This window comes from Pristiophorus japonicus, chromosome 3 (genome assembly GCF_044704955.1).
Source record: "Pristiophorus japonicus isolate sPriJap1 chromosome 3, sPriJap1.hap1, whole genome shotgun sequence".
NCBI lineage: Eukaryota > Metazoa > Chordata > Chondrichthyes > Pristiophoridae > Pristiophorus > Pristiophorus japonicus.
In genome coordinates this window covers 56682344-56709784 of record NC_091979.1, presented here as the reverse complement: position 1 = coordinate 56709784, position 27441 = coordinate 56682344, and the positions used below count along the sequence as shown (strand labels likewise).

The 27441-nt window shown below is 44.2% G+C and overlaps 1 protein-coding gene across 1 annotated transcript in view; it reads left to right on the top strand.

Annotated features, from left to right (window-relative positions):
* The window catches only part of kynu (kynureninase), a 295567-nt gene that overhangs the window by 217717 nt on the left and 50409 nt on the right, over nucleotides 1-27441 (top strand). Inside the window, exons 8-10 of the mRNA XM_070873566.1 lie at nucleotides 5739-5837; nucleotides 6012-6085; nucleotides 16690-16742. Coding sequence (XP_070729667.1) covers nucleotides 5739-5837; nucleotides 6012-6085; nucleotides 16690-16742 — 226 coding nt within the window. The remainder of the gene's footprint in view (nucleotides 1-5738; nucleotides 5838-6011; nucleotides 6086-16689; nucleotides 16743-27441) is intronic.

Genomic DNA, 27441 nt, shown 5'->3' with positions numbered 1-27441 from the left:
CGAATGAACAAAATGTTGAATCATTGTGGGTGGAGATTAGAGATAGTAAGGGGAAAAAGTCACTGGTGAGTGGAGTTTATAGGCCCCCAAATAATAACTTCACGGTGGGGAGGGCAATAATCAAGGGAATAATGGAGGCATGTGAAAAAGGAACGGCAGTAATCATGGGAGATTTTAACCTACATATCGATTGGTCAAATCAAATCGCACGGGGTAGCCTGGAGGAGGAATTCATAGAATGCATACGGGATTATTTCTTAGAACAGTATGTTACAGAACCGACAAGAGAGCAAGCTATCTTAGATCTGGTCCTGTGTAATGAGACAGGAATAATAAACGATCTCCTAGTAAAAGATCCTCTCGAAATGAGTGATCACAGTATGGTTGAATTTGTAATACAGATTGAGGATGAGGAAGTAGTGTCTCAAATGAGCGTACTATGCTTAAACAAAGGGGACTACAGTGGGATGAGGGCAGATTTGGCTAAAGTAGACTGGAAACACAGACAAAATTGAGGAACAGTGGAGGAATTTTAAGGAGCTCTTTCATAGTGCTCAACAAAAATATATTCCAGTGAAAAAGAAGGGCGGTAAGAGAAGGGATAACCAGCAGTGGATAACCAAGGAAATAAAGGAGAGTATCAAATTAAAAACCAATGCGTATAAGGTGGCCAAGGTTAGTGGGAAAATAGAAGAGTGGGAACATTTTAAACGACAGCAAAGAATGACTAAGAAAGCAATAAAGAAAGGAAAGATAGATTACGAAGGAAAACTTGCGCAAAACATAAAAACGGATATAAAAGCTTTTACAAATATATAAAACGGAAAAGAGTGACTAAAGTAAATGTTGGTCCCTTAGAAGATGAGAAGGGGGAATTAATAATGGGAAATGTGGAAATGGCTGAGATCTTAAACAATTATTTTGCTTCGGTCTTCACAGTGGAAGACACAAAAACCATGCCAAAAATTGCTGGTCACAGGAATGTGGGAAGGGAGGACCTTGAGACAATCACTATCACTAGGGGGGTAGTGCTGGACAGGCTAATGGGACTCAAGGTAGACAAGTCCCCTGGTCCTGATGAAATGCATCCCAGGGTATTAAAAGAGATGGCGGAAATTATTGCAGATGCATTCGTTATAACCTACCAAAATTCTCTGGACTCTGGGATGTACCAGCGGATTGGAAAGCAGCTAATGTAACGCCCCTGTTTAAAAAAGGGGGCAGACAAAAGGCAGGTAACTATAGGCCGGTTAGTTTAACATCTGTAGTGAAACTATCATTCAGGAAGAAATAGTGGGACATCTAGATAGGAATAGTGCAATCAAGCAGACGCAACATGGATTCATGAAGAGGAAATCATGTTTAACTAATTTACTGGAATTTTTTGAGGATATAACGAGCATGGTGGATAGAGGTGTACTGATAGATGTGGTGTATTTAGATTTTCAAAAGGCATTCGATAAGGTGCCACACAAAAGGTTACTGCAGAAGATAAAGCTACGCGGAGTCAGAGGAAATGTATTAGCTTGGATAGAGAATTGGCTGGCAAACAGAAAGCAGAGAGTCGGGATAAATGGGTCCTTTTCGGGTTGGAAATTGGTGGTTAGTGGTGTGCCACAGGGATCGGTGCTGGGACCACAACTGTTTACAATATACATCGATGACCTGCAAGAGGGGACAGAGTGTAGTGTAACAAAATTTGCAGATGACACAAAGATTAGTGGGAAAGCGGGTTGTGTAGAGGACACAGAGAGGCTGCAAAGAGATTTAGATAGGTTAAGCAAATGGGCGAAGGTTTGGCAGATGGAATACAATGTTGGAAATTGTGAGTTCATCCACCTTGGGAAAAAAATCAGTTAAAGGGAATATTATTTGAATGGGGAGAAATTACAACATGCTGCGGTGCAGAGGGACCTGGGGGTCCTTGTGCATGAATCCCAAAAAGTTAGTTTGCAGATGCAGCAGGTAATCCGGAAGATGAATGGAATGTTGGCCTTCATTGCGAGAGGGATGGAGTACAAAAGCAGGGAGGTCCTTCTGCAACTGTATAGGGTATTGGTGAGGCCGCACCTGGAGTACTGCGTTCAGTTTTGGTCACCTTACTTAAGGAAGGATATACTAGCTTTGGACGGGGTACAGAGATGATTCACAAGGCTGATTCCGGAGATGAGGGGGTTACCTTATGATGATAGATTGAGTAGACTGGGTCTTTACACGTTGGTGTTCAGAAGGATGAGGGGTGATCTTATAGAAACATTTGAAATAATGAAAGGGATAGACAAGATAGAGGCAAACAGGTTGTTTCCACTGGTCGGGGAGACTAGAACTAGGGGGCACAGTTAGGAGACAATTTAAAATCGAGTTGAGAAGGAATTTCTTCTCCCAGAGGGTTGTGAATCTGTGGAATTCTCTGCCCAAGGAAGCAGTTGAGGCTAGCTCATTGAATGTATTCAAGTCACAGATAGTTGGATTTTTAACCAATAAGGGAATTAAGGGTTACGGGGAGCGGGCGGGTAAGTGGAGCTGAGTCCACGGCCAGATCAGCCATGATCTTATTAAATGGCGGAGCAGGCTCGAGGGGCTAGATGGCCTACTCCTGTTCCTAATTCTTATGTTCTTATGTTCTTAAGGCTGCGAAGTTCAGGGCTCTATCAAGGGGAACGGCCAGGGTGAGAGAGAGTAATTGTTTTAACAAGAACTCGAGCATCAAATGTAGTGGTGAGGCTGTGATTGAGCAGATCGGTAGCTGCAGAAATGTCATGGTGAATGGAGGGCCAAAGGCTGGGACAGTTGAGAGTTCATCAAGTCAGTTGTAAGAGAGTCGGGAGAGAGTTTCTCCAGGGGCGGACACAGAAGGAGGTAGGGTTGGCGAGGGGTTGGAAGGGAGATGTGGGAGGATTCGGTCTACCAACTGTATAGTAAGTATCCATATCTCCATTTCAGGGACTCCTCTCCTGAGTTGTACTGCTTTGGTATGCTTCTACACTGGAGACTGAGGAAGAAAGTTAGATTGCCTTCCTTGTTAGTCTTCATCATTCATCAAATAGAAATATCTTTTTCTTACACTATGATGGCACCCATCACTCCCCACAGGCCCAGCTGAATGTTTAAATTATCTAAAGTTAGGGAAATATCTACTAGTTCGTTGTAGCAGTCTAAGTCAAGTGATCCATTCCTTTACAGGGAGCGAGAACTACAGATCCTGTCAACATTATTTTAGGTGACATAGCGGCCTGGATTTTGCAGTCAGTGATGAAGTGATAGCGCACACTGCTGACCTCAAAGAAAGCTACCCACAAAGATCTGGTGATCTTTGGTGTGGATTCCACCTTTCCCACATTAATTTAATTCTGGTGCCATCTATAGGGGATCTCTGGCATCCAGTAAAAGTAATGTCATCAAGCGGGCTTAGTAGCCAAATACATTGAAGGATTCTCACAAACAGCAAACCAGGGAGTAACAAGCAGGTTTTATCATTCCATTTTTATCATTTTACTGAAAGCGAAATAGAAATTGGGATATACACATGGGATCGAAGCTAAAATATCATGAACAAATTTTAAAAATATATAATTTTTATTACAGGCAACTCTCGATTATCCGCACACGGATGCAATGGGAAACTGTTGTAACGGCATTTAAAATTCCGTGTATGTGACGTCACTTTGAAACTCTGATGTTCCTTTCGAATATTGCCTGTGGAGCCTTGCTTTTAAGCACTCTGTCTTGCCTCAGCTCCTGCTGCTACTTGCACACAGGTCCATTGCCTCTCATAATTCATTAAAATGTCATGAACAGTTACAGGAAGTAATCAACAAGCCTACTGGTCTTTAGATCTAGATGACTAGAATTGAAGGATTAGAAGATACACTACAGCTATTGGTTAGAGCACACCTGCAGTACTGTAAGCATTAACTATAATGTCAACTCGCTCTAACGGAGAAATTGTTTACCCGGCATAGCCCAATCCCTGAGGGACCCGAATAATCGCGAGTTGCCTGTATTATAAAAACTATGGAATTTTTATCATGGAATGGAGAAATGTGGCATACCACAAATATAAAATTAGTTTTTCAGGGCCAGAGAGGTTGTTCAGCTGTAATTATGACAGTACGCCATTAAAAATTCAGATAGACCTCATTCAACAAGACTCAACTTTTTCAAGAGTTGCTATGAGAATAGAGCTTAAAAAGTGGAAGTTCACATCAATTCAAGTGATTTTTAATTGCTTTCATCTACTAGGACTGCAACAGTGCACCCTGTAGAGGAGCAGGGTATCAGTGACAGCAACTTCCAGATTTCTGTGTTTAAATGCACAAGTGCGGACGCCACAAGTTGCTGTCAGTTTTACAGAGTAATGACGGTGAATGCTGACAGTTTTGCCATCATTACAACTGTGAATTCCAGGCCAATATTTTATGTGTACTGAGCACACATTCCCAAGGTATCAATTTGAAGAGAACGAACGCCTATGATGTGTTATCAATATTTCTGTTTGAAGAGAGAAAAGAAACCTACTAATTTATCTCTGCAATCAAAAAGGAAAAGACAGGAGACTTAAATGGCAAACTTGGAGCAGCTTTGAACTGTGAGCTGATTCACTGAAAGTTAAACTTCACTGACTCGGTGTCATTTTATTCTCCATAAATAACCAGCATACTCAAGGGAAGGACATTTAAGTACAAAGCGCGTCCACCTTTTATACGTCTATATATTTAATGAGAATCTCCTACTTGTTAAAACATCTAGCATCACAGGCATAAGCAGCACCGCACGCTGTAAAGTCATAAAGACCCAATATTTCAGGCAAGGTGAATCGTCTTTCATCCCTTCAGCTGGTATTAGTTGCAGACTCTGTCAGTGAGTGTCTCAATTATCTCAGCAAAGATCAGTGCGGCCTTTATCTCTGGGTACGATTCTGAAATAAACAGTTATTAAAGGAAAATACTAACTGAGTAGTGCTTCATATTAAATGACTGTGTGCTTCAGATGGGCCTTTCAGAATGAAAAAGATGCCAACCCCTGCTGAATTAAAGACATTAATTTCCAACATCCATGGTTGATATAAGCTAACCTTGCATGAGATCTGCCACCCAACCTTAACTATCCCTTTGCGGATAGAACGCAGAGCAGAATCAAGGAAGATTTCTACCAAAAGGAGATTTTTCCTCAGTTATACTGCTGAAACGTGAAAGAAGAAAGTACATCCCCATAGATTATCCTTCCTCTACAATGAGGTATTAGCAACATAGTTATTCATCTCCATTCTCTGAGGTATCCTAAGTCCCTAGAGCTGAAGGGCACTTTTAAAAACTATATAATTAAGAGGCAACCGCTTGGTCTGTTTGCACTCTAAAACTCTGTCATTGAAAGAAACAAACTAATCTGGGACATCCTAAAAGCCATCTCAAGGACAGTATTCATCCACCTGGGAGCAGGCCTCTTGCCCATCTTCTTGTCATGGCTGAGGATAAATTAAAAAAATGTACTTCAGCACTTTTTGTTAAGTGCCTTCTCCATTTGTTGGTTTAAATATTTTACTTCTCCAGTTTTAAATAAAAAGCAATAGAAAATACTTTTTAATGGAAGCACCTTTTTATAAAATGTATACAGAATTAAAAACAGTAAGTTACAAGAAAACATAAGCATTTTTAACAGCCTGATCCTTCCTGTTTGTCTTAATTCACATTTTGTTTGTGTACTTCCAACTAAAAAGGCATCCAACTTGTGTTATACAGGGGTGCTTTGTTGGTTTTGACCTTGCTCATGCTGTTGGGAATGTAGAACTGTGCCTGCATGACTGGAATGTAGACTTCGCCTGCTGGTGTAATTACAAGGTAAAATTGAATCTTCTATTGCACTTCATTGATTGCAATTGTTGGTGAATCTTTTCATCCATCCATTTTAAAGTGAATAACATGAAAGTTTTTCAAGTTTCATAAAACGATTGAGGAAATATGTGAAATGAATATCAAACTGTACAAATTGCCATTCTTTTTAATATGTCGCAGTATTTGAATTCTGGTGCTGGAGCCTTAGCAGGGGCATATATCCATGAAAAACACAGATTTACAGTAAAGCCGACGTAAGTATCACCTGCAGCCCTGCAGTAGCATTTGTAAATAGGGGCATAGAGGACAATGTAAAGATCAATTTGTACAGAGCAAAGGTTATAAGAACATAAGGACATAAGAAATAGGAACAGGAGTAGGCCATTTGGCCCCTCGAGCCTGCTCCACCACTCAACAAGATCATGGCTGATCTGATCATGGACTCAGCTCCACTTCCCCGCCCGCTCCCCATAACCCCTTATTCCCTTATCGCTCAAGAAACTGTCTATTTCTGTCCTAAATTTATTCACTGTCCCAGCTTCCACAGCTCTCTGAGGCAGCGAATTCCACAGATTTACAACCCTCTGAGAGAAGAAATTCCTCCTCATCCCTGTTTTAAATGGGCAGCCCGTTATTCTAAGATCATGCCCTCTAGTTCTAGTCTCCCCCATCAGTGGAAACATCCTCTCTGCATCCATCTAGTCAAGCCCATTTTGGATGTCTCATTATAAAATCTTTCTGTGATAAGCTGAAGTTAAAAGTGTTGGGAGAAAGCCCCTGAACTGCAGCAGTTGCATTATAACACATGAATATTCGAAATAGGAGGCCCACCTCCACATATAATCAAAAAAATATATAATGAAAATGAATTAAATATAGTGTCTCATTCATATTTTGTTCCGGTGTTTGAATCTCAGCCATGTCCCAGGATAAGAGTATCATGTTTTGGATCCACAGTGCTCTCTTGATACGTTAAGTTGTTTGGTACTTCATAAAACCTTTAAGTGTGCATTGCTTGCTAACAGTTGCTACCTGCCTTCTTTGGTTATTGCATTTTTCATAAAGTATCATAAGTTACATGAGTATTAAATGTATGATCCTCATTTCAGTTCCCAGAACATCAAAGTGTACGTTTAGCAGTCTTCAACCTGTTTGAATCCAGTGAATGAAGCAAATGAACATCATTTGGTGTAGAAGTGTTGTGTACTGGTTAATACAATATACTTTGCTGATACTATATTTCCTGGGGTCAGGTGGTGCTATATTGGCTTCCAGGCTGGCCTGAAGTCACAGTTTCCATTAAAATGAATAATGGTATGCCAGGTTTAATTTTCACTTTTGACATGGGTGGTAAGCTGGCAGATGCAGATCAGCTGCCAGATATACCTGACTTCAATATAAAGGAAAATCGAGCGAGGGCAGTCAATCAGCAAACGCCAGTTTTCCGCCGGAACCAAAAGTGGAAATGACTTTTTCTGAGATGTTAGCAACTTCGCTGCCAGCACAACAGCATAACATTCAAGTGCATAATGTAGGTGAGATAATGACTTGTAGGAAAAGAGCTGCATGAAATCGCCCGAAGGGTGCCTTCAAGATTTGATTGGGGAAATACCCTGTAAACTGAATGAAATCTGCGTTCAAAATGGAGTTTTGGCTTAAAAGAGACCCACTGAAAATGGAAAGTAGTTGAACTGAAAATTGGGAAGTAGTCGAGAAGCAAACAAATTTAAACCACGTGGTTTCTCAGCAAACAGCCATAAAGGCTTGTGTGGATAAACAAGACATCCCTCGCTGCTGTTGGAATGCCATTTGGAAGACTAAGCCCAGAAAATACGCCAAGGAGATGAAATAAACACTTCGAGTCCTCTGTGGGACCCTGTGTGAAAGAAAAGCATGGACACACAAATGGCATTTAGTCAGGCATAAGGATGTCACATCCCCTCATATTTATGTGAGACACCTTGATGGATGGGGAAGGAGACGTAAAATGGAGTTGTAAAATGGAGATACATAGTCTCAGGTACTCCATAATTTACAAACTCGAGATTTCTCAGAAAGCTTGCTGACTGTTAGAAATAATTGACAGCAAAACGGGTGAAACCTGTTATGTCTTTAATACTCTTATGAATGACTCCACGAGGTCTGGTATTGTAGTTGAGCTGTTGTGACCTTAGTCCCATTTATTGTAACTCCAGAGTGAGGCACAAGCATGGTGGGCAGCCTTTTATAATGGGCCCTGCACACCTATGCAGGTGACCCTCAGGTCTCCCACCGCAGTGCCCTCTGGTGGCACACCTTATGTGGCTATACAGTTAATACACATGGTCTACATACATGACATCACTTCCCCCCAAGTCTTTAATGCAAATTGCCTCGTACATGGATGGTGACCTGGGCTTTGCTCTTCCTGGTTTACCATTGGAGGGTCGCTTCTGGCTTGGGTGGGTTGGTAGTGAGATTTGTTGCCAGTGGAGGTCTCCGTGGTTTCTGGTTATGAGTCCATGACTAATCCATTCGCCGCCCCTCCCACCCCCCACACAGAGATCATGCTAATGGCCCGTTACATGCAAATTGCATTCAAGTTCATCACATGGGTTTTACATTTACATCTTGGTACATTTTTTGGGTGGATTACAGTTGCGTTTCTTTTTGTGTGGTATATTTACATGATCAGTACAAGTGTAAGTGGTGGGCCATTTAGGACCGAGATGAGGAGAAACTTCTTCACTCAGAGAGTTGTTAACCTGTGGAATTCCCTGCCGCAGAGAGTTGTCGATGCCAGTTCATTGGATATATTCAAGAGGAAGTTAGATATGGGCCTTATGGCTAAGGGGATCAAGGGGTATGGAGAAAAAGCAGGAAAGGGGTATGGAGGGAATGATCAGCCGTGATCTTATTGAATGGCTGTGCAGGCTCAAAGGGCCGAATGGCCTACTCCTGCATCTATTTTCTATGTTTCTATGTATCAGTGCAGGCGCACAAGGACAGTCTAGTTCCAGCACGGCTGGATGAGATCTGGGTCATCTGGCGGCAGCGCAGCGCCCCATGCTAGTGGGTCTGTGGGCGAGGTGAGCTCATTTTGCTCGAGTTGCCGGAGCTCCGTGCTCTTGCCATTACTCCTAGTGTCGGGCAGGCCGAAAGACAGCTGATGTGTCTGTGACCTCCCTGTCCTTTTCGTTTGCACAGTGTCACTGCTGTTCCCTGGGAAGCAGTCTGAGCGAGTGAGCGTTTCATTTAAGTGATGGAGAGGCTGCCTCGTCTTGTCTAGCAGTTCGCAGGGGACTGCTGACTCACTTTCCTTGAGGGCACCATTGTGAGCACTCTCTAGTTTGTGATCCTGGCTGGTCCAGGTCCCGTTCGGAGGAGACGTTGCGGGTGACCCTTCGCTCTTGGGCATTGCTGTGGTGGCGAGTGGGTTTGTGGGCTATGCCTTTTCCACCCAGGTGAAGGGCGACGGTAGCCGACTGCGAGCATAGGCGCAGTTTACTGTTTCTGGCCCGTGGCGGTTCATGCCATCGGGTGCCTGCAATGTTAAACCGAACTGAGGCACGGTATCGCTATCGGTGCCTCTGCTCTCCGGGGATCGTTTACTCTGCGGCATGTCTACTTCTGTCAGCTGTGGGGACACTTTATGATACATTGTTCTGGTCCCGGGGATGCAGGCTACAGCTTTGGGTAGCCCACTGGAGCTGTATACGAATGTTAGATGCAATTTGCACCCGACATCGCTCAACAGCATTTTGCTCGTTACAGCTGGACTTTTACATTGGTTACCAATTTCAAGCAATTCATTCAAAAATGGCGGGTTGCTGGCCTCCTTTAAAATTTCCTTACTACTTTTACCCCAATCATCTTCGTGGAACCACGTTTCGTTGCTCCATTAGTGTGGCACTTCGTGGTTTGGACGCCATCTTTTCCCTGTCCGTGATGTCGACTGCCACAATCTTCTTTCCCAGGGATTCTGCCACTGAAGCTGGGAAAGTGCCCTCGGATCCAATCTTCCTCCCCAGGAGTCCTGCCACTGAAACTGGGAAGGTGCGTTCAGGTCGTCTCAGCCGGATCATCGCCACGCAGTCGTGATGAGTGTTCTATGCCTCAGGGGCTGCACGGATCTGCTCTCCGGTGCCTGGTCCAACCGAAGGTGCGGACTTGCACTGCCTCTGAGCGCGGTGGACGTCGATCGCTGGAGGGATGAAGTCTTCCCAATTCCAATGAAGTTTCCCCATCCATCTTCTTCCAAGTAGCGTTGGTCCATCACCTGAAACAATCTACAATGGTAAATTGTGCACCGCGCCATCATGAGATACATTTATATCCGCACAACCAACAACTGATATCAGTTCCTTGGTGTAGGTGCGCAGCTTTGCCTGAACCGGGACCAGCTTGAGTCGTTCAGCTTAATCATTCCATAGTCTCTCAAAGGCTTCCTGGCTCATTACTGACTGACTCGCCCCCGTGTCCACTTCCATGAAGACTGGAACGCCATTTAACTCGACTTCCATTATCACTGGAGGCCAATCTGTGGTGCAGGTATATACTCCATACACTTTGTCCTGAGACTGAGCTGCCTCTGTAGGCATCTCCTCGTAATCCGCGCTGGATTCACAGTCATCGGCTGACTCCTCTTCCACGTGGTGAGTCACAGCTCTTTTGCACATTCACTGGCGATGGTCCTTTGTGCTGCAGCCTTTGCACACATAGTCTCTGAATCGACACTGATGAGCCCTGTGATTACCTCCGCAACGCCACCATGGTGCTACTCGACTTACGTTTGCACCCCTCGGCAGACTCTGAGTTAAAGGACTCGGAGGCCTGTACGCTCTGCCCTGGGCAGATTCACGTTCAACAGTTCTGCCTGTGAAAGGCGCCATTCTATTTACAGTGCTTGCCGGATTTGAGTCCTGAGAGTGTCATCATCTGCTTGGAGCTGCAGCTTGAGGTCATGAGCACCTTGCTGATGCTGATGGCCTTCTGCAGAGTGACGGTGGTTTCAGCAGAGAGTAGCCTGTGAAGAAGGGCCTCATGACCGATGTCATTACGAAGATGTCCCACAACGCATCGGCGAGGGATGCACCGAATTCACACGGTCCTGCCAGCCTCCTGAGGACGGCATCGTACTTAGCAATTTCCTGGCCCTCAGGGCGGCAGTGTGTAAAAAATTGATGCCTGGCCGTGAGGATGCTCTCCTTCGGTTTGAGTTGGGCCCGAATTAGAACTTTCTCCTCGTATGACTTGGTCGTTGTTTTCTCTGGTCCAAGCAAGTCCCTGACAAAGCCGTAGACCGCGGGCCCACAACTGGTCAACAGGATAGCTCTGCGCTTATCTACCAGTGTGGCCGGATCATCGTCTACAGGTCATTTGCTATGAAATATTGGTCGAGCCGCTCTGTAAAGGCTTCCCAATCTTCACCCTCTGAGAACTTTTCTAATGCACCAATGTTAGTCATTTTTGCGTGAAAGCTCGTAATCTCATCACCAGTTGTTATGTATTTAATACTCATATGAATGACTCCACGAAGTCTAGTATTGTTCTTGAGCTGTTGTGACCTTAGTCCCATTTATTGTAACTCCAGAGTGAGGCAAATGCTTGGTGGGCAGCCTTATATACTGTGCCCTGCACACTTATGCAGGCGACCCTCAGGTCTCCCACCTTATGCGACTATACAGTTAGTATACATGGCATACATACATGACAAAACCTAACACATGTGTCGCTTTGATTGATCAACTGAGTGTCAGAAGCTTCTCTCTGAAACTAAGGTATTACAAGGGCGCATTATGCTCCTCCAATCAGTAGTCAGTAGTGGTATCCGTCAGCAGTAGAGCGAGTCAGTCGGAATGGAGCAAAGACATATTTTCTTTGTCTTTGTTAGATTCTTTTGATTAGATGCAGCTTCTCTTTAAAGTTAAAGTTTAAAGTTAAAGTTTCAGGTGCTAAATAGACACATAAGTTCCTAATATGGTAGGAAGGAAACGTGCACTCATTATGAGATGGCACCCAGCTGTCAGCTGTCAAGGGATTTATCCCTAATTTAACCTCACCAATTTGTAGTAGTCTCAGACACTGATTTCAACTAATAATTAGCGACTCCATTAGTGCTGAATTACAGTGATGTGACTGAATTACCTTTCCAACCCCATTACTCATTTTGCTAAGTAACTCTGTCTCTTAATGATTTGCTGTTCATACTGCTAGATGACCCTGACTACATCTATTTATATCTATTAATTGCTTGTATACTTAATGTTTAACTTTTAAGTTGTGCTTTTGTCGTCAATAAATAGTTGTTTGTGCATTGTTTGTTGCCTGATTTCTTGCTTGACGAGTCGGCAAGAAGGGTTAATTCATTGGCTCAGTAGTTTATGGGTATCGCAATTCAGGGTTGGGAAGGTGAACTCAAATTCAATTCAATCCAAACTGGATGATGTAAGATGGTTCAGCAAGTCGACTCAAGAATTATTTACAAATAGACCTAAAACTGGACGGTAAAACCCCAGGCAGTTGTTTAGTGACGAATTAAGTGAGGGTATTGACAATTTATCTGGTTCTTTGGCATATATTTGTCAGGATACCGAAACCTAGTGTTCTAACAGAATGCCCGGCTCAAACACTTATTACGTTTCAGTAAAACTGCCTATTACCATTTTTTGTACCAAAGCTGCATTTTCTCTTCTTGCAAGAATCCTTTTGTATAGATCAAAATCACATCACAAAATGTAGCTGTAAATGGTCACAATAGTGAAGAATGTAAACTGAAATTGGAAGGCTCAACACTGAAAAAAAAAGGAACAGTGAATATTCATATTCGAAAACTTGAAGACCATTAGGAATCATCATCATAGGCGATCCCTCGAAACGAGGATGACTTGCTTCCACGCCAAAAAGGGATGAGTTCACAGGTGTTTCAATGATATTCCAGGTCCCGAACTACATCTTGAAGGGTGGAAGATGCCTGTGCGTGGATTTTTTTAAAACATTGCACCACAGCCACCACATGGGCTTGACAGAGCTAGGTCTTGGTCCAGTGGCAAGGATTAACCAAGACGACTGGAGACCTGTTCTGCTGCACGGACCTAGTGCGCACACATATTGCAGTGTGGACTGGCCCGAGCTGCCCCTGGCCCCTGGCCTCTTCTGGGCCCCGAACTCTCGCCTCTCGAACTATTTTAGCCTCCAATAATATTTTAGAGTTTAGTACAAATGTCTCGATATATTTTAAACCTGTAATTGCAAGCACTTCTAATCTCTCTTGTTTTATGGCACAACTGTAAGGCTGATATATCTCTGAAAATTTAATTCAGTACCGCTGGAAAGCTGGTGCTCCCCCCACCTTTTTGTAGCCATTAGCGCCGAAATTTTTTTGTGGCTGGGCCACCCCATAAACAGCTCCAAAAGTGAACAAATGGGTTCCAGCGGTAATGAACCCTTCCAAAGTGGATTTTTCAGTGGTATGGCTGTCTTAATTTGAGCTTTATCACCACTGAGAAATTCAGCATGCAGGTAAGGGTTTCTAACGAGCCAGCTGCTTAAAGGCCAGGATTTACAGCAAGGCCCTGAGTTGAAGGGGAAGGAGTTTGGAAGGATGGCTGGTGTAAGAGGTACAAGGAGAGTCAACAGGTTCACTGATATGGAGCTGAAGACACTGATGGACGGTGTCGAGGACAGAAGAATACTGTTTCCTGACGTGAGGAGACCTGGCAGACAGGCAGTACATAATGCATGGAGGGAGATTTCAGGGGAGGTGTCAGGCATCTCCATATATGTGAGGATGCACCCTCCCAGGAAGGTGCTGGCCAGTCTGCACCTGGTCCTTCCAGGGTGGCGATGGGTCGACGACTCCTAGCTCTGGGGCAGCAGGGATCCTCCTCCTCCTGCGCCTCCTCCTCCTCCTGCGCCGTCTCCTCCTCCTTCTCCTGTGCCTCCTCCTCCTCCTCCTGCGCCGTCTCCTCCTCCTCCTCCTGCACCTCTTTGTGGTAGCGCAAGTCTGCATTTCTGAACTCTTTGCTTTGGCACGGTCTGGAGATCGAAAGAGTTAAAAGTTGGAAGATTCAAGATTGGATCGAAAGAGGCTGCTCGACAATATGGTGCCTTTTAGCCATTGTCTGTATGTCTGTATTTGAGTGTACCTTGTTACTATTTGATGACATCATCTCTATGTTAAACGATGCTAAGTATGTGAGTGTAACTTGTTACTATGCGAATAATAGTAATTCATGACATTGTCTGTATTTGAGTATCTTGTTACTATTTGATGACATTTGTATGTTAAATAATCTGGTTTGTGTAAAGTAATTCAGAAAGCAGTTAGCCATGATTGTCTAAATGCAAAGAAATAAGAGTTCAAAGGCTTTTTAGGTATAAAGAGATGGAACTGGCTTTTGTCACACACACGGACACCAGTGACACTGGAATCTCGAAAGGTGTGTCACTGCTTGGAGAGCTGACTTTGCAAGCAGAGATTTTGTTTAGTATGAATGTCTGAATAAAAGACCCGATCCTGCCTTTACTACAACTGAGTGTGTGCGTAATTCCATGTTTAAAGCAACGAAGCAAAAAGAGCAAGACAGCCTTACAACACTCCTCCTCCTCCTCCTCAGGTGGTGCTGCTGGCTTGACCTCCAGCGGCTGTCCCCTCATGATGGCCAGGTTGGTCGGCATGCAGGAGACCACGACAATGATGGAGACCCGCTGAGGAGAGTACTACAACGTGCCACCAGAGCGGACCAGGCACCGGCTACCTCTGCTTAAGGATGCCTATGCACTGCTCAATGATGCCCCTGGTGGCACAATTAGCGTCATTGTATGGATGCTCTGGCGCTGTCCTGGGGTTCCGCAGAGGAGTGAGCAGCCAAATGGACAGGGGATATCCCTTGTCTCCAAGCAGCCAACCGCAATCCTGATTTTGGCCAGTGAAGACGGCGGGCATACTGGTCTAACGCAGAATGAACGAACCATGGCTGCTGCCTCCCTTGTCCGCTGCCTGTATGCACGGTGCTGACGGCGATGCCTTCTCCTGCTTCTGACCAGGTGTACCAGGTGTCGCCCTCCCAACACTCCTCCCATCCTCAGGGTGAACCCTGCCAAGCAGGTCCCTGCAGCCCACAGGGCCCCACTAAAGAGTCAGACCTAAAAGTTGTACAAAAGTATGTGCATACCTCTGAGCAGCACTCAGCAGGTTGAATGGAGCCAAAACAATTAATAAAACTATAAAAACATAAATACAGTGGATTGTGTAATCCTAAATAAAAACACTAATAATTAATAAAACTATTATAAGATAAATACAGTGGATGCTGTAATCTTAAAAAAAACTAAAATTAATAAAACTATTTCCCTACCAAAAGGCCCCTATCGCGGCAACACTCCAGCGGTGTCCCATTCAAGTACCGACTCGAATACCTTGCGGGGGCACTGCTGGGAAAGGTCTTACCTTTTTGCAGCTGAAAATCCCTGTCATGGTGGCTTTCCTGTGGCCCGCACGCTGCAGAGCTCACCGCTGGAAGTTACCATCAGAGCAGCTTCACTGCGCCGTTTCCGGCAGAAGTGCACATCGTCAAATCCCTCCCAAGCTGAATATGGCTCGGGGAGGGAAAATCATCCCATTGCGGCGGCCGATCGATTTTTTCGGTCGCCCGCCCAAATGCCGCGGTAACCGTCCCTGTGGAGATGGTGAATTTTGGCCCCATAATCTGGTTAGTATCTAGTATAGAGCTTTGTTAAAAAAGTGAGAGTTGAAATCCTTTGATGTTTTTCGGCGTATTATACTGTAATGCTAAACTGAGCCGAGTGCTCGTCCTTCATTTATCCATACACTCTGCAGTTTGACAAGACATTCGATGCTTATTAGCTAAATATTCTATTCTCCAGATCTTTTAGCATTTTGTCCTTTTTAACAGAAAATGATCTTGAAATTTGTCTCCTGCAAAATGGCAATAAGAATTGACTGCAGCTGTGTTAATACTAATGAACAACTGTTTCAGCTTCAAAGAAAGTCTTCATAAATTGTTACACATTGCATTTCAATAAACTACTGTTAGATGTTTGAAGACTGTATGAAATAGCTGTGAACAACTTCCTGATTTTCGTGTTTAACTGCACATGTACGGCCATCAGAAGTTGCTGTCCAATTTACTCTATAATAACAATGAGCATTGATCGCCTCACCATTACTCTTAACACAAAATCCAGGCCAGATTGCAAACCAGTATGTTAATAACCACCAAAGGACAGAAACACCGACCCTGGAAAAGGCAGAAAGCTCCATTTCTGCCCAGTGGAAAATGACAGCGCTTTGGAGTGCAACTTGCTTATGCCACAAATGTTTTCCCCTTGTGCTGACATTCTGACTTGCAGTTCAGAGTAGTTGCTGCTTATTCACCCTTGCATGTGCAATTCACCGGTCCTGGCCATGCAATTGACTCAGGTCCCTGTAATTTTGGATGCGGTCTCCTACTGGAGGCTAATACGGATGGGAATTCCACTCCACTGCACTTACGCGAGCAGAGCTGACCCTGAGGAATTACAGGGTCTAGGTGTTTAAAAGCAGTTTGAATTGTTGTTGAAGGGATTGGTATTCATTTTGACAGGCTCTCAGAGTATGGAACAAAGAAGGAAAGAACTTGTACGAATATAGCACCTTTCATTGCCTCAGTACATACCAAAGTGCTTTACAACAAATGAAGTACTTTTGAAATGTAGTCACTACTGTAATGTATGGAAAACAATTTGCGGATAGCAAAATCCCACAAATAACAATGAGATAATGGCCAGATAATTTGATTTTTTAATGATGCTAGTTAAATATTGGCCAGCACAACATATAATATTCCTTAACAGCCTCATGTTGCTCAACCTGCAGATTACTTGGTTGGTGGAGCCACGACATTAAAACCAGATTTCAGATGGACAATAGTAAGTACCAATATAATGAACTTGCTTAATTATTCATATTTTATAAGAATGATGTACATCGGTTCATACCAGAAGAGTGAGAGTAATGTCAGCAAGATATATCTTTGTTGTCTGACTGAGAAACATATTTAATTTGCATATGGTCAGAATCCACAATCATGAAGAGCAGGTGAAGCTGTTTTTAGAACCAAATCTTTTTTGCCTTTCAAATTATATTTTATCCATTATTAATTGTACAATATAATGATTAGCTTTTAAATATGAAACTTTATTTTATCTTCTGCTCGGGAGGTGGCCAAAGGCTCCCATCATTAGTTGCCCTGAACCGTTGCAGTCCCTGAATGGTGCTCCTACAATGGTATTAAGTAGGGAATTGCAGAATATTGACCGAGCAATGATGATGGAATGGCGATATATGTCGAAGCCGATTTGTACGTGACTTTGGAGGGGAAACGAGAGATGATGGTGTTTACATAAGTGAAAGAACCTATAACTCTCAATATTCTTTCTTCTTTTTTAAAACATTGAATAAATCTTTTTCAAATCTACTTTTTCCAAAATATTACTTTTGTGGGATATCACAGAAAAATATGTAAATGAGAACACTGCAAAATATAGGTCAGATAAGTGCAACAATGATTGGAGGGCAGAGGAAATAAAGATTTACAGAGGGGATCGCATAGAAACATAAAATTCTGACGGGACTGGACAGGTTAGATGCAGGAAGAATGTTCCCGATGTTGGGGAAGTCCAGAACCAAGGGTCACAGTCTAAGGATAAGGTGTAAGCCATTTAGGACCGAGATGAGGAGAAACTTCTTCACTCAGAGAGTTGTGAACCTGTGAAATTCTCTACCGCAGAGAGTTGTTGATGCCAGTTCGTTAGATATATTCACGATGGAGTTAGATACGGCCCTTATGGCTAAAGGAATCTAGAGGTATGGAGAGAAAGCAGGAAAGGGGTACTGAAGTGAATGATCAGCCATGATCTTATTAGATGTGGCGCAGGCTCGAAGGGCTGAATGGCCTACTCCTGCACCTATTTTCTATGTTTCTATGTTTCGATGAGGACTCCTGCCTTCCTGTGTACAATCATTTGGGCTACATTTCAGAATTTTAGGGGATGAAATTGCCCAATTGGGGTTGGTAACCTGCTGGGGCCGGGACTTCCTGTGACCTTAATTTAGCTAGTTGTTGCAAAGATATTGGGACAAAATATCTCTGGGGGTTATACCAATCTCCCACTGTAACTTTGACAGAAACTCCAGGGAAATGGCATAAAAGAAAGAAGAGAAAAAAAGATCTTGCATTATGTAAAGCCGTTCATGACCTTAAGATGTGCCAAAGTGCTTTGTAGTCAATGAAGTACTTTTGAGGTGTAGCTATTGTTGTAATGTAGCAAATGCGGCATCTATTTTATGCAAAACAATGTCTCACAAACAGCAATGAAACAATGACCAAATAAATTGCCTTAGAGATGTTCGTTGAGGGATAAATATTAGCCAGGACACCATGAGAACTCCCCTACTCTTCCACAAATAGTGCCATGGGATCTTTTATGTCCACCTGAGAGGGAAGATGGGGCTTCGGTTTAACGTCTCATCCAAAAGATGGCAATTCTGACAGTGCAGCACTCCCTCAGTATTGCACTGGTGTGTCAGCTATAGATTTTGTGGTCAATCTCTGGAGTGGAGCTTAAACCCACAACCTTTTGACCCAGAGACACGTGTGCTACCAACTGAGTCACGACTGATAGCAAGCAAACTCCCACAGCAGGAGATCGGAAGAACCCTCACAGAAATGCTACCCCTTTAAGTGTATGGAAATGTTAACCTCCATGAAGTTCCTTTTTTTGACACTTGGGAGCAGGTTTACTTATTTCAGCAAAGTAACTGATCCATATGGCTGTACATCCCAGCAGAGAATTAATTATGATGTTCTTCCCCCTGTCCTTGCTTATTCAAATTCAGCAAACTTGCTGGCATGAATATTTTTGCATAAACATTTAGTTAATATATATACACTTCAGCAAACTTCCCGCAAAATGCATTGATTTTGGGGACTTCTTAAAACACAGTAAATATTAGTAGAGTCCATTGTCTGGTTTCCTACAGTGAATTAAGAAAATAAAAATATAAAAAATAGGAGCAGGAGTAGGCCATTTGACGCCTCAAGCCTGCTCCACCATTTAATAAGATCATGGCTGATCTGATCATGGACTCAGCTCCGCTTCCTTGCCCGCTCCCTTTTAGTCCTTTATCAGTAAAAATCTGTCTATCTCCACCTTCAATGACCCAGCCTCCACAGCTCTCTGGGGCAGAGAATTCCACAGATTTACAACGCTCTGAGAGAAGAAATTCCTCCTCATCTCAGTTTTTAATGGGCGGCCCCTTATTCTGAGACTATGTCCCCTAGTTTTACTATCCTCTCTGCATCCACCTTATCATGCTCCCTCATTATCTTATATGTTTCGATCACCTCCCATTCTTCTGAACTCCAATGAGTATAGGCCCAATCTACTCATCTTATCTTCATAAATTAACCCCCTCATCTCCGGAATCAACCCAGTGAACCTTCTTTGAACTGCCTCCAATGAAAGTACAGGTTGAACCTCCCTTATCCAGAATCCACGGGACCAGGACTGTTCCGGAAACAGGATTTTTCCGGACGAGGGGTGGTCACGTTAAATTGGATGGTACAAGTACCGAGCAAGGGGATATCGTGGTTGGCTGGCGTGGGGCTGGGAGTGCAGCAGAGAGATCATGGGGGTGGTGGGGGGCTGGTAGATCGCAGGCTAATGATTGCGGGAGTCGGCACCGAGAAAGGACTTCAATTTGTTCAATTTGTTCATGTTGGAGTTCTGCGCATGCGCCACCCACTGGCCGACAATAGTTCCGTTCATGGGGTGGTTTCAGATAAGGCAGTTCTGGATAAGGGAGGTTCAATCTGTATATCCTTCCTTAAATACGGAGACCTAAACTGTATGCAGTACTCTAGGTGTGACCTCACCAATACCCTGTACAGTTGTAGCAGGACTGCCCTGCTTTTATACTCTATCCCCCTTGCAATAAAGGTCAACATTCCATTTGCCTTCCTGATTACTTGCTGTACCTGCATACTAAGTTTTTGTGTTTCATGCACGAGGACCCCCACATCCCTCTGTACTGCAGCACTTTACAATTTTTCATGTCCATTTAAATTATAATTTAAATGGACACAAAAAATCTGAAAAGGGATATAGACAGGCTAAGTGAATGGGCAAAAATTTGTCAGATGGAGTACAATGTGGGTAAATGTGAGGTTATCCACTTTGGCAGAAAAAATAGAAAAGAAAACTAGAATTTAAATGGAGCAAAATTGTGAAGTGCTGCAGAACAGAGAGAACTGGGGATACTTGTGCATGAAACACAAAAAGTTAGTATGCAGGTACAGCAAGTGATCAGGAAGGCAAATGGAATGTTGGCCTTTACTGCAAGGGGGATAGAGTATGAGAGAAGTCAAAAAAGAAGTAGAAAGAAATCAAAAGGTGACGTCACAGCCAACGTGGTAAGTGATTGGCTGCTGATTGGTGAGTAGTTTTTCTTTTTCTTTATTAGTCAGTAACTTTTAACATTGTTGTCGGCAATTTAAGTGTATCTAAGGGTTAAGTCATGGCAGGACAGCTCGGTCACGTGATATGCTCCTCCTGTACCATGTGGGAACACGGGGACAACACCAGTGTCCCTGACGACTACATGTGCGGGAAGTGTGTCCACCTCCGGCTACTGACGGTCCGCGTTGCGGAGTTGGAGCTGAAGGTGGATTCACTCTGGAGCATCCACGATGCTGAGAATGACGTGAGTATCACGTGTAGCGAGTTGGTCTTACCGTAGGAGAAGGGTCCACAGCCAGCGAGGGAATGGAAGACCAGCAGGAAGAGTAGTGCAAGGAAGGTAGTGCAGGGGTCCCCTGTGGTCATCCCACTGCAAAACAGATACACTGCTTTGAGTGCTGTTGAGGGGGATGACTCATCAGGAGCGGGCAGCAGCAGCCAAGTTCATGGCACCGTGGCTGGCTCTGTTGCACAGGAGGGCAGGAAAAAGAGTGGGCGAGCGATAGTGATAGGGGATTCAATTGTAAGGGGAATAGATAGGCATTTCTGCGGCCGCAACCGAGACTCCAGGATGGTATGTTGCCTCCCTGGTGCAAGGGTCAAGGATGTCTCGGAGCGGGTGCAGGACATTCTAAAAAGGGAGGGAGAACAGCCAGTTGTCGTGGTGCACATTGGTACCAATGACATAGGTAAAAAAAGGGATGAGTTCCTACGAAATGAATTTAAGGAGCTAGGAGCTAAATTAAAAAGTAGGACCTCAAAAGTAGTAATCTCGGGATTGCTACCAGTGCCACGTGCTAGTCAGAGTAGGAATCGCAGGATATCTCAGATGAATACGTGGCTTGAGCAATGGTGCAGCAGGGAGGGATTCAAATTCCTGGGGCATTGGAACCGGTTCTGGGGGAGGTGGGACAAGTACAATCCGGACGGTCTGCACCTGGGCAGAATCAGAACCAATGTCCTCAGGGGAGTGTTTGCTAGTGCTGTTGGGGAGGAGTTAAACTAATATGGCAGGGGGATGGGAACCAATGCAGGGAGATAGAGGGAAACAAAAAGGAGGCAAAAACAAAAGACAGAAAGGAGATGAGGAAAAGTGGAGGGCAGATAAACCCAAGGCAAAGAACAAAAAGGGCCATTGTACAGCAAAATTCTAAAAGGACAGAGGGTGTTAAAAAAACAAGCCTAAAGGCTTTGTGTCTTAATGCAAGGAGTATCCGCAATAAGGTGGATGAATTAACTGTGCAAATAGATGTTAACAAATATGATGTGATGGGGATTACGGAGACGTGGCTCCAGGATGATCAGGGCTGGGAATTCAACATCCAGGGGTATTCAACATTCAGGAAGGATAGAATAAAAGGAAAAGGAGGTGGGGTAGCATTGCTGGTTAAGGAGGAGATTAAGGCAATAGTTAGGAAGGACATTAGCTTGGATGATGTGGAATCTATATGGGTAGAGCTGCAGAACACCAAAGGGCAAAAAACGTTAGTGGGAGTTGTGTACAGACCTCCAAACAGTAGTAGTGATGTTGGGGAAGGCATCAAACATGAAATTAGGGGTGCGTGCAATAAAGGTGCAGCAGTTATAATGGGTGACTTTAATATGCACATAGATTGGGCTAACCAAACTGGAAGCAATACGGTGGAGGAGGATTTTCTGGAGTGCATAAGGGATGGTTTTTTAGACCAATATGTCGAGGAACCAACTAGGGGGGAGGCCATCTTAGACTGGGTGTTATGTAATGAGAGAGGATTAATTAGCAATCTCGTTGAGCGAGGCCCCTTGGGGAAGAGTGACCATAATATGGTGGAATTCTGCATTGGGATGGAGAATGAAACAGTTAATTCAGAGACCATGGTCCAGAACTTAAAGAAGGCGAACTTTGAAGGTATGAGGCGTGAATTGGCTGGGAAGGATTGGCGAATGATACTTAAGGGGTTGACTGTGGATGGGCAATGGCAGACATTTAGAGACCGCATGGATGAACTACAACAATTGTACATTCCTGTCTGGCATAAAAATAAAAAAGGGAAGGTGGCTCAACCGTGGCTATCAAGGGAAATCAGGGATAGTATTAAAGCCAAGGAAGTGGCATACAAATTGGCCAGAAATAGCAGCGAACCTGGGGACTGGGAGAAATTTAGAACTCAGCAGAGGAGGACAAAGGGTTTGATTAGGGCAGGGAAAATGGAGTATGAGAAGAAGCTTGCAGGGAACATTAAGACGGATTGCAAAAGTTTCTATAGATATGTAAAGAGAAAAAGGTTAGTAAAGACAAACGTAGCTCCCCTGCAGTCAGAATCAGGGGAAGTCATAACGGGGAACAAAGAAATGGCGGACCAATTGAACAAGTACTTTGGTTCGGTATTCACGAAGGAGGACACGAACAACCTTCCGGTTATAAAAGGGGTCGGGGGATCTAGTAAGGAGGAGGAACTGAGGGAAATCCTTATTAGCCGGGAAATTGTGTTGGGGAAATTGATGGGATTGAAGGCTGATAAATCCCCAGGGCCTGATGGACTGCATCCCAGAGTACTTAAGGAGGTGGCCTTGGAAATAGTGAATGCGTTGACAGTCATTTTCCAACATTCCATTGACTCTGGATCAGTTCCTATGGAGTGGAGGGTAGCCAATGTAACCCCACTTTTTAAAAAAGGAGGGAGAGAGAAAACAGGGAATTATAGACCGGTCAGCCTGACATCGGTAGTGGATAAAATGATGGAATCAATTATTAAGGATGTCAGAGCAGTGCATTTGGAAAGAGGTGACATGATAGGTCCAAGTCAGCATGGATTTGTGAAAGGGAAATCATGCTTGACAAATCTTCTGGAATTTTTTGAGGATGTTTCCAGTAGAGTGGATAAGGGAGAACCAGTTGATGTGGTATATTTGGACTTTCAGAAGGCGTTCGACAAAGTCCCACACAAGAGATTGATGTGCAAAGTTAGAGCACATGGGATTGGGGGTAGTGTACTGACATGGATTGAGAACTGGTTGTCAGACAGGAAGCAAAGAGTAGGAGTAAATGGGTACTTTTCAGAATGGCAGGCAGTGACTAGTGGGGTACCGCAAGGTTCTGTGCTGGGGCCCCAGCTGTTTACACTGTACATTAATGATTTAGATGAGGGGATTAAATGTAGTATCTCCAAATTTGCGGATGACACTAAGTTGGGTGGCAGTATGAGCTACGAGGAGGATGCTGTGAGGCTGCAGAGCGACTTGGATAGGTTAGGTGAGTGGGCAAATGCATGGCAGATGAAGTATAATGTGGATAAATGTGAGGTTATCCACTTTGGTGGTAAAAACAGAGAGACAGACTATTATCTGAATGGTGACAGATTAGGAAAAGGGGAGGTGCAAAGAGACCTGGGTGTCATGGTACATCAGTCATTGAAGGTTGGCATGCAGGTGCAGCAGGCGGTTAAGAAAGCAAATGGCATGTTGGCCTTCATAGCAAGGGGATTTGAGTACAGGGGCAGGGAGGTGTTGCTACAGTTGTACAGGGCATTGGTGAGGCCACACCTGGAGTATTGTGTACAGTTTTGGTCTCCTAACCTGAGGAAGGACATTCTTGCTATTGAGGGAGTGCAGCGAAGGTTCACCAGACTGATTCCCGGGATGGCGGGACTGACCTATCAAGAAAGACTGGATCAACTGGGCTTGTATTCACTGGAGTTCAGAAGAATGAGAGGGGACCTCATAGAAACATTTAAAATTCTGACGGGGTTAGACAGGTTAGATGCAGGAAGAATGTTCCCAATGTTGGGGAAGTCCAGAACCAGAGGTCACAGTCTAAGGATAAGGGGTAAGCCATTTAGGACCGAGATGAGGAGAAACTTCTTCACCCAGAGAGTGGTGAACCTGTGGAATTCTCTACCACAAAAAGTTGTTGAGGCCAATTCACTAAATATATTCAAAAAGGAGTTAGATGAGGTCCTTACTACTCGGGGGATCAAGGGGTATGGCGAGAAAGCAGGAATGGGGTACTGAAGTTGAATGTTCAGCCATGAACTCATTGAATGGCGGTGCAGGCTAGAAGGGCCGAATGGCCTACTCCTGCACCTATTTTCTATGTTTCTATGTTTCTATAAAAGCAGAGGAGTCCTGCTACAACTGTACAGGGTATTGATAAGGCCATGTCTCGAGTACTGCATCCAGTTTTGGTCTCTGTATTTAAGGAAGGATATACGTGCATTGGAAGCTGTTCAGAGAAGGTGCATGAGGTTGATTCCGGAGATGAGACTCCAGGATGGTATGTTGTCTCCTTGGTGCAAGGGTCAAGGATGTCTCAGAGCGGCTGCAGAGCATTCTGGAGAGGGAGGGTGAACAGCCAGTTGTCGTGGTACATGTAGGTACCAATGGTATAGGTAAGAAGCGGGAAGAGGTCCTACAAGCTGAATTTAGGGAGCTAGGAGTTAAATTAAAAAGTAGGACCTCAAAGGTAGTAATCTCTGGATTGCTACCAGTGCCATGTGCTAATCAGAGTAGAGGAGGAATTTCTTCTCTGAGGGTTATAAATCTATGGAATTCTCTGCCCCAAGAGCTGTAGAGGCTGGGTCATTGAATATATTTAAGGCGAAGATAGACAGATTTTTGAACGATAAGGGAGTAAAGCGTTATGAGGAACGAGCAGGGAAGTGTAACTGAGTCCATGATCAGAGCAGCCATGATCTTATTGAATGGCGGAGCAGGCTCAATGTGCCAAATGGTCTACTCCTGCTCCTATTACTTATGTTCTCATTTCCTGCCCTAAAGAACATTAATGCTAGGTTTTTACAGCATTGCTGACATTAGCCTTTTATTCCAGATTTAATTAATTAACTGAATTTAAATTCTCCAGTTGCCGTGGTGAGATTTGAACTCATGTCTCTGGATCATTAGTCCAAGCCTCTGGATTACTTGTCCAATAACATAACCATTATGCTACCGTACCATGTCTAATTTTTCTTACCGTGTACCCCACAAAGCAATACTTCACATCCAAGCACTGTTGAAAAATATCTGTGCAATCGCTCACTATTTGCCTTCTGAAAACCTTGCTTAACTTTGAAAATCTCTTATACCCCATCTGAACCTTCTCTGTTCCAGTCGAAAAAGCCCCAGATTTTTCAATCTTTTTTAATGACTTTAACCTCTCATTCTTGGTATCGCTCTATGAATATATTTCCATGGCTCTAATATCCTCCCTATAATGGAGTGCTCAGAATTTAAGGTAGTGTACCAGCTGTAGCCAAATCAACGTGTAAACAAATTCAACAGCACTCCCTTGTTTCAATCTCCCCCTGTATGAAACCTTTTTATGTTCTTTTCTTCCTGAACTCCAACCTTTGTACCTGTTGGCTTTATTTCTCCACTCCGTCAAAGATCTTATCAAGTATACTTCCTTTGTTTTCTTTGGAACAGAGGAGGCTGAGGGGAGACCTTGTTGAGGTGTGTAAAATTATGAGGGGTCTAGATAGAGTGGATAGGCAGGGTCAATTTCCCTTAGCAGAGAGATCAACAACCAGGGAGCATAGATTTAAAGTGATTTGTCAGGGTTTGGAGGGGATTTGAGGGGAAATTGTTTCACCCAGAAGGTGGGGATCTGGAACTCACTGCCTGAAAGGGTGGTAGTGGCAAAAACCCTCACCACATTATAAAATCCCTGGATATGCATTTTGTCATGTATTCAACTGTCATTGTAATCCATGTATAAACTGACCTAAGTTGTACACCGTGAGAACACTGACCACTAGGTGGTGAACGTGTGGGAGACACTCCTAACCTGAACTTTCAGCTATAAAAGAGGAAGCTCCACCCATCTTCTCCACTTCAGTGTTGGCTAATAAAGGTCACTGGTCACAGAGTGACCTTCTCTCAAGTATGGGCCTCGTGTGCATTTGTACTGTAAAGTCAGGATGTATTTTGGCGATGAGAAACTGGGATTTAAACAACACGAGCATGGCCACTAGCAGCACAGACGAGAGGTACTGTGTTGGTGATGATTGGGACGATTTCATTGAGAGACTACAGCAAAGTTTTGACACTAAGGAAGGGTTGGGACAGGATTTAGCCGACAAACGCAGGGCTCATCTCCTGACGGTTTGTGGATCCAGGAAGTACTCCCTGATGAAGGATCTTCCAGCACCAGAGAAGCTGGCGGACAAGACTATTGAAGAGCTCAGTAAGTTGATCGGGGAACACTTTAAACCGGCGAGCAGCATGCACATGGCGAGAGACTGGTTTTACACGCACCGGCGGCGAGAAGGGCAAAGCATTCCAGACTTCGTGGCAGACCTCCGGCGACTGGTGAGCCTATATAAGTTCCCAGATGCATGCAGAGCGGAGATGCTGCGAGACTTTTTCATTGAGGGCATCGGGCATGCTGGGGTTTTCAGGAAACTGATTAAGACCCAGGACTTGACCCTGGAAACGGCGGCTTTGATGGCCCAGACATTTATCTCATGGGAGGAAGAGACCAGAATGATGTTTGACAAAAATCTTGGTTTAAATGCAGCAAATGGACAGGGAGTCAACATTGTTAACACGGCACACAGTTCTCCAGGCAGACAGGGGCAATCGGATATGCCCGAGCATGTAGCCGAACCCAAAGGGGGAATTCAACAGAGACAATGGCTAGCTGAACGGCGATTCATGCCATCGCAAGGGACAATGCGGCCAGAATGGGGCCATCAACACCTGTCAATGGTGCGTTTAAGGACAGTTACAGAGACAGTCAGAGACGATCGACTGGTAATGGACCTTTTGTTTCCAACAATGGCTCATATTGGAGGTGTGGAGGCAAACACACAGCCAGAGCTTGCAGGTATCAGCAATATACCTGCAGAATCTGCAAATTCAGCGGTCACTTGGCACATATGTGTAGGAAGTCTGCAGCCAGGTTGATGTACGAGGAGGACGGGCCCGATGTAAGCCCTAAGAGGCCAAATGGACACTGGGGGAACACGCTGGAAGCTGAAGTTCAGCGAGTTCATGTTGAGCACATATACAGTTCATACACCTGGACGCCACCGATAATGATGAAAGTGCTCCTCAATAGTATCCCAGTATCAATGGAGCTAGACATGCGGGCCAGCCAGTCCCTGGTAAGTATCAAACAGTTCGACAA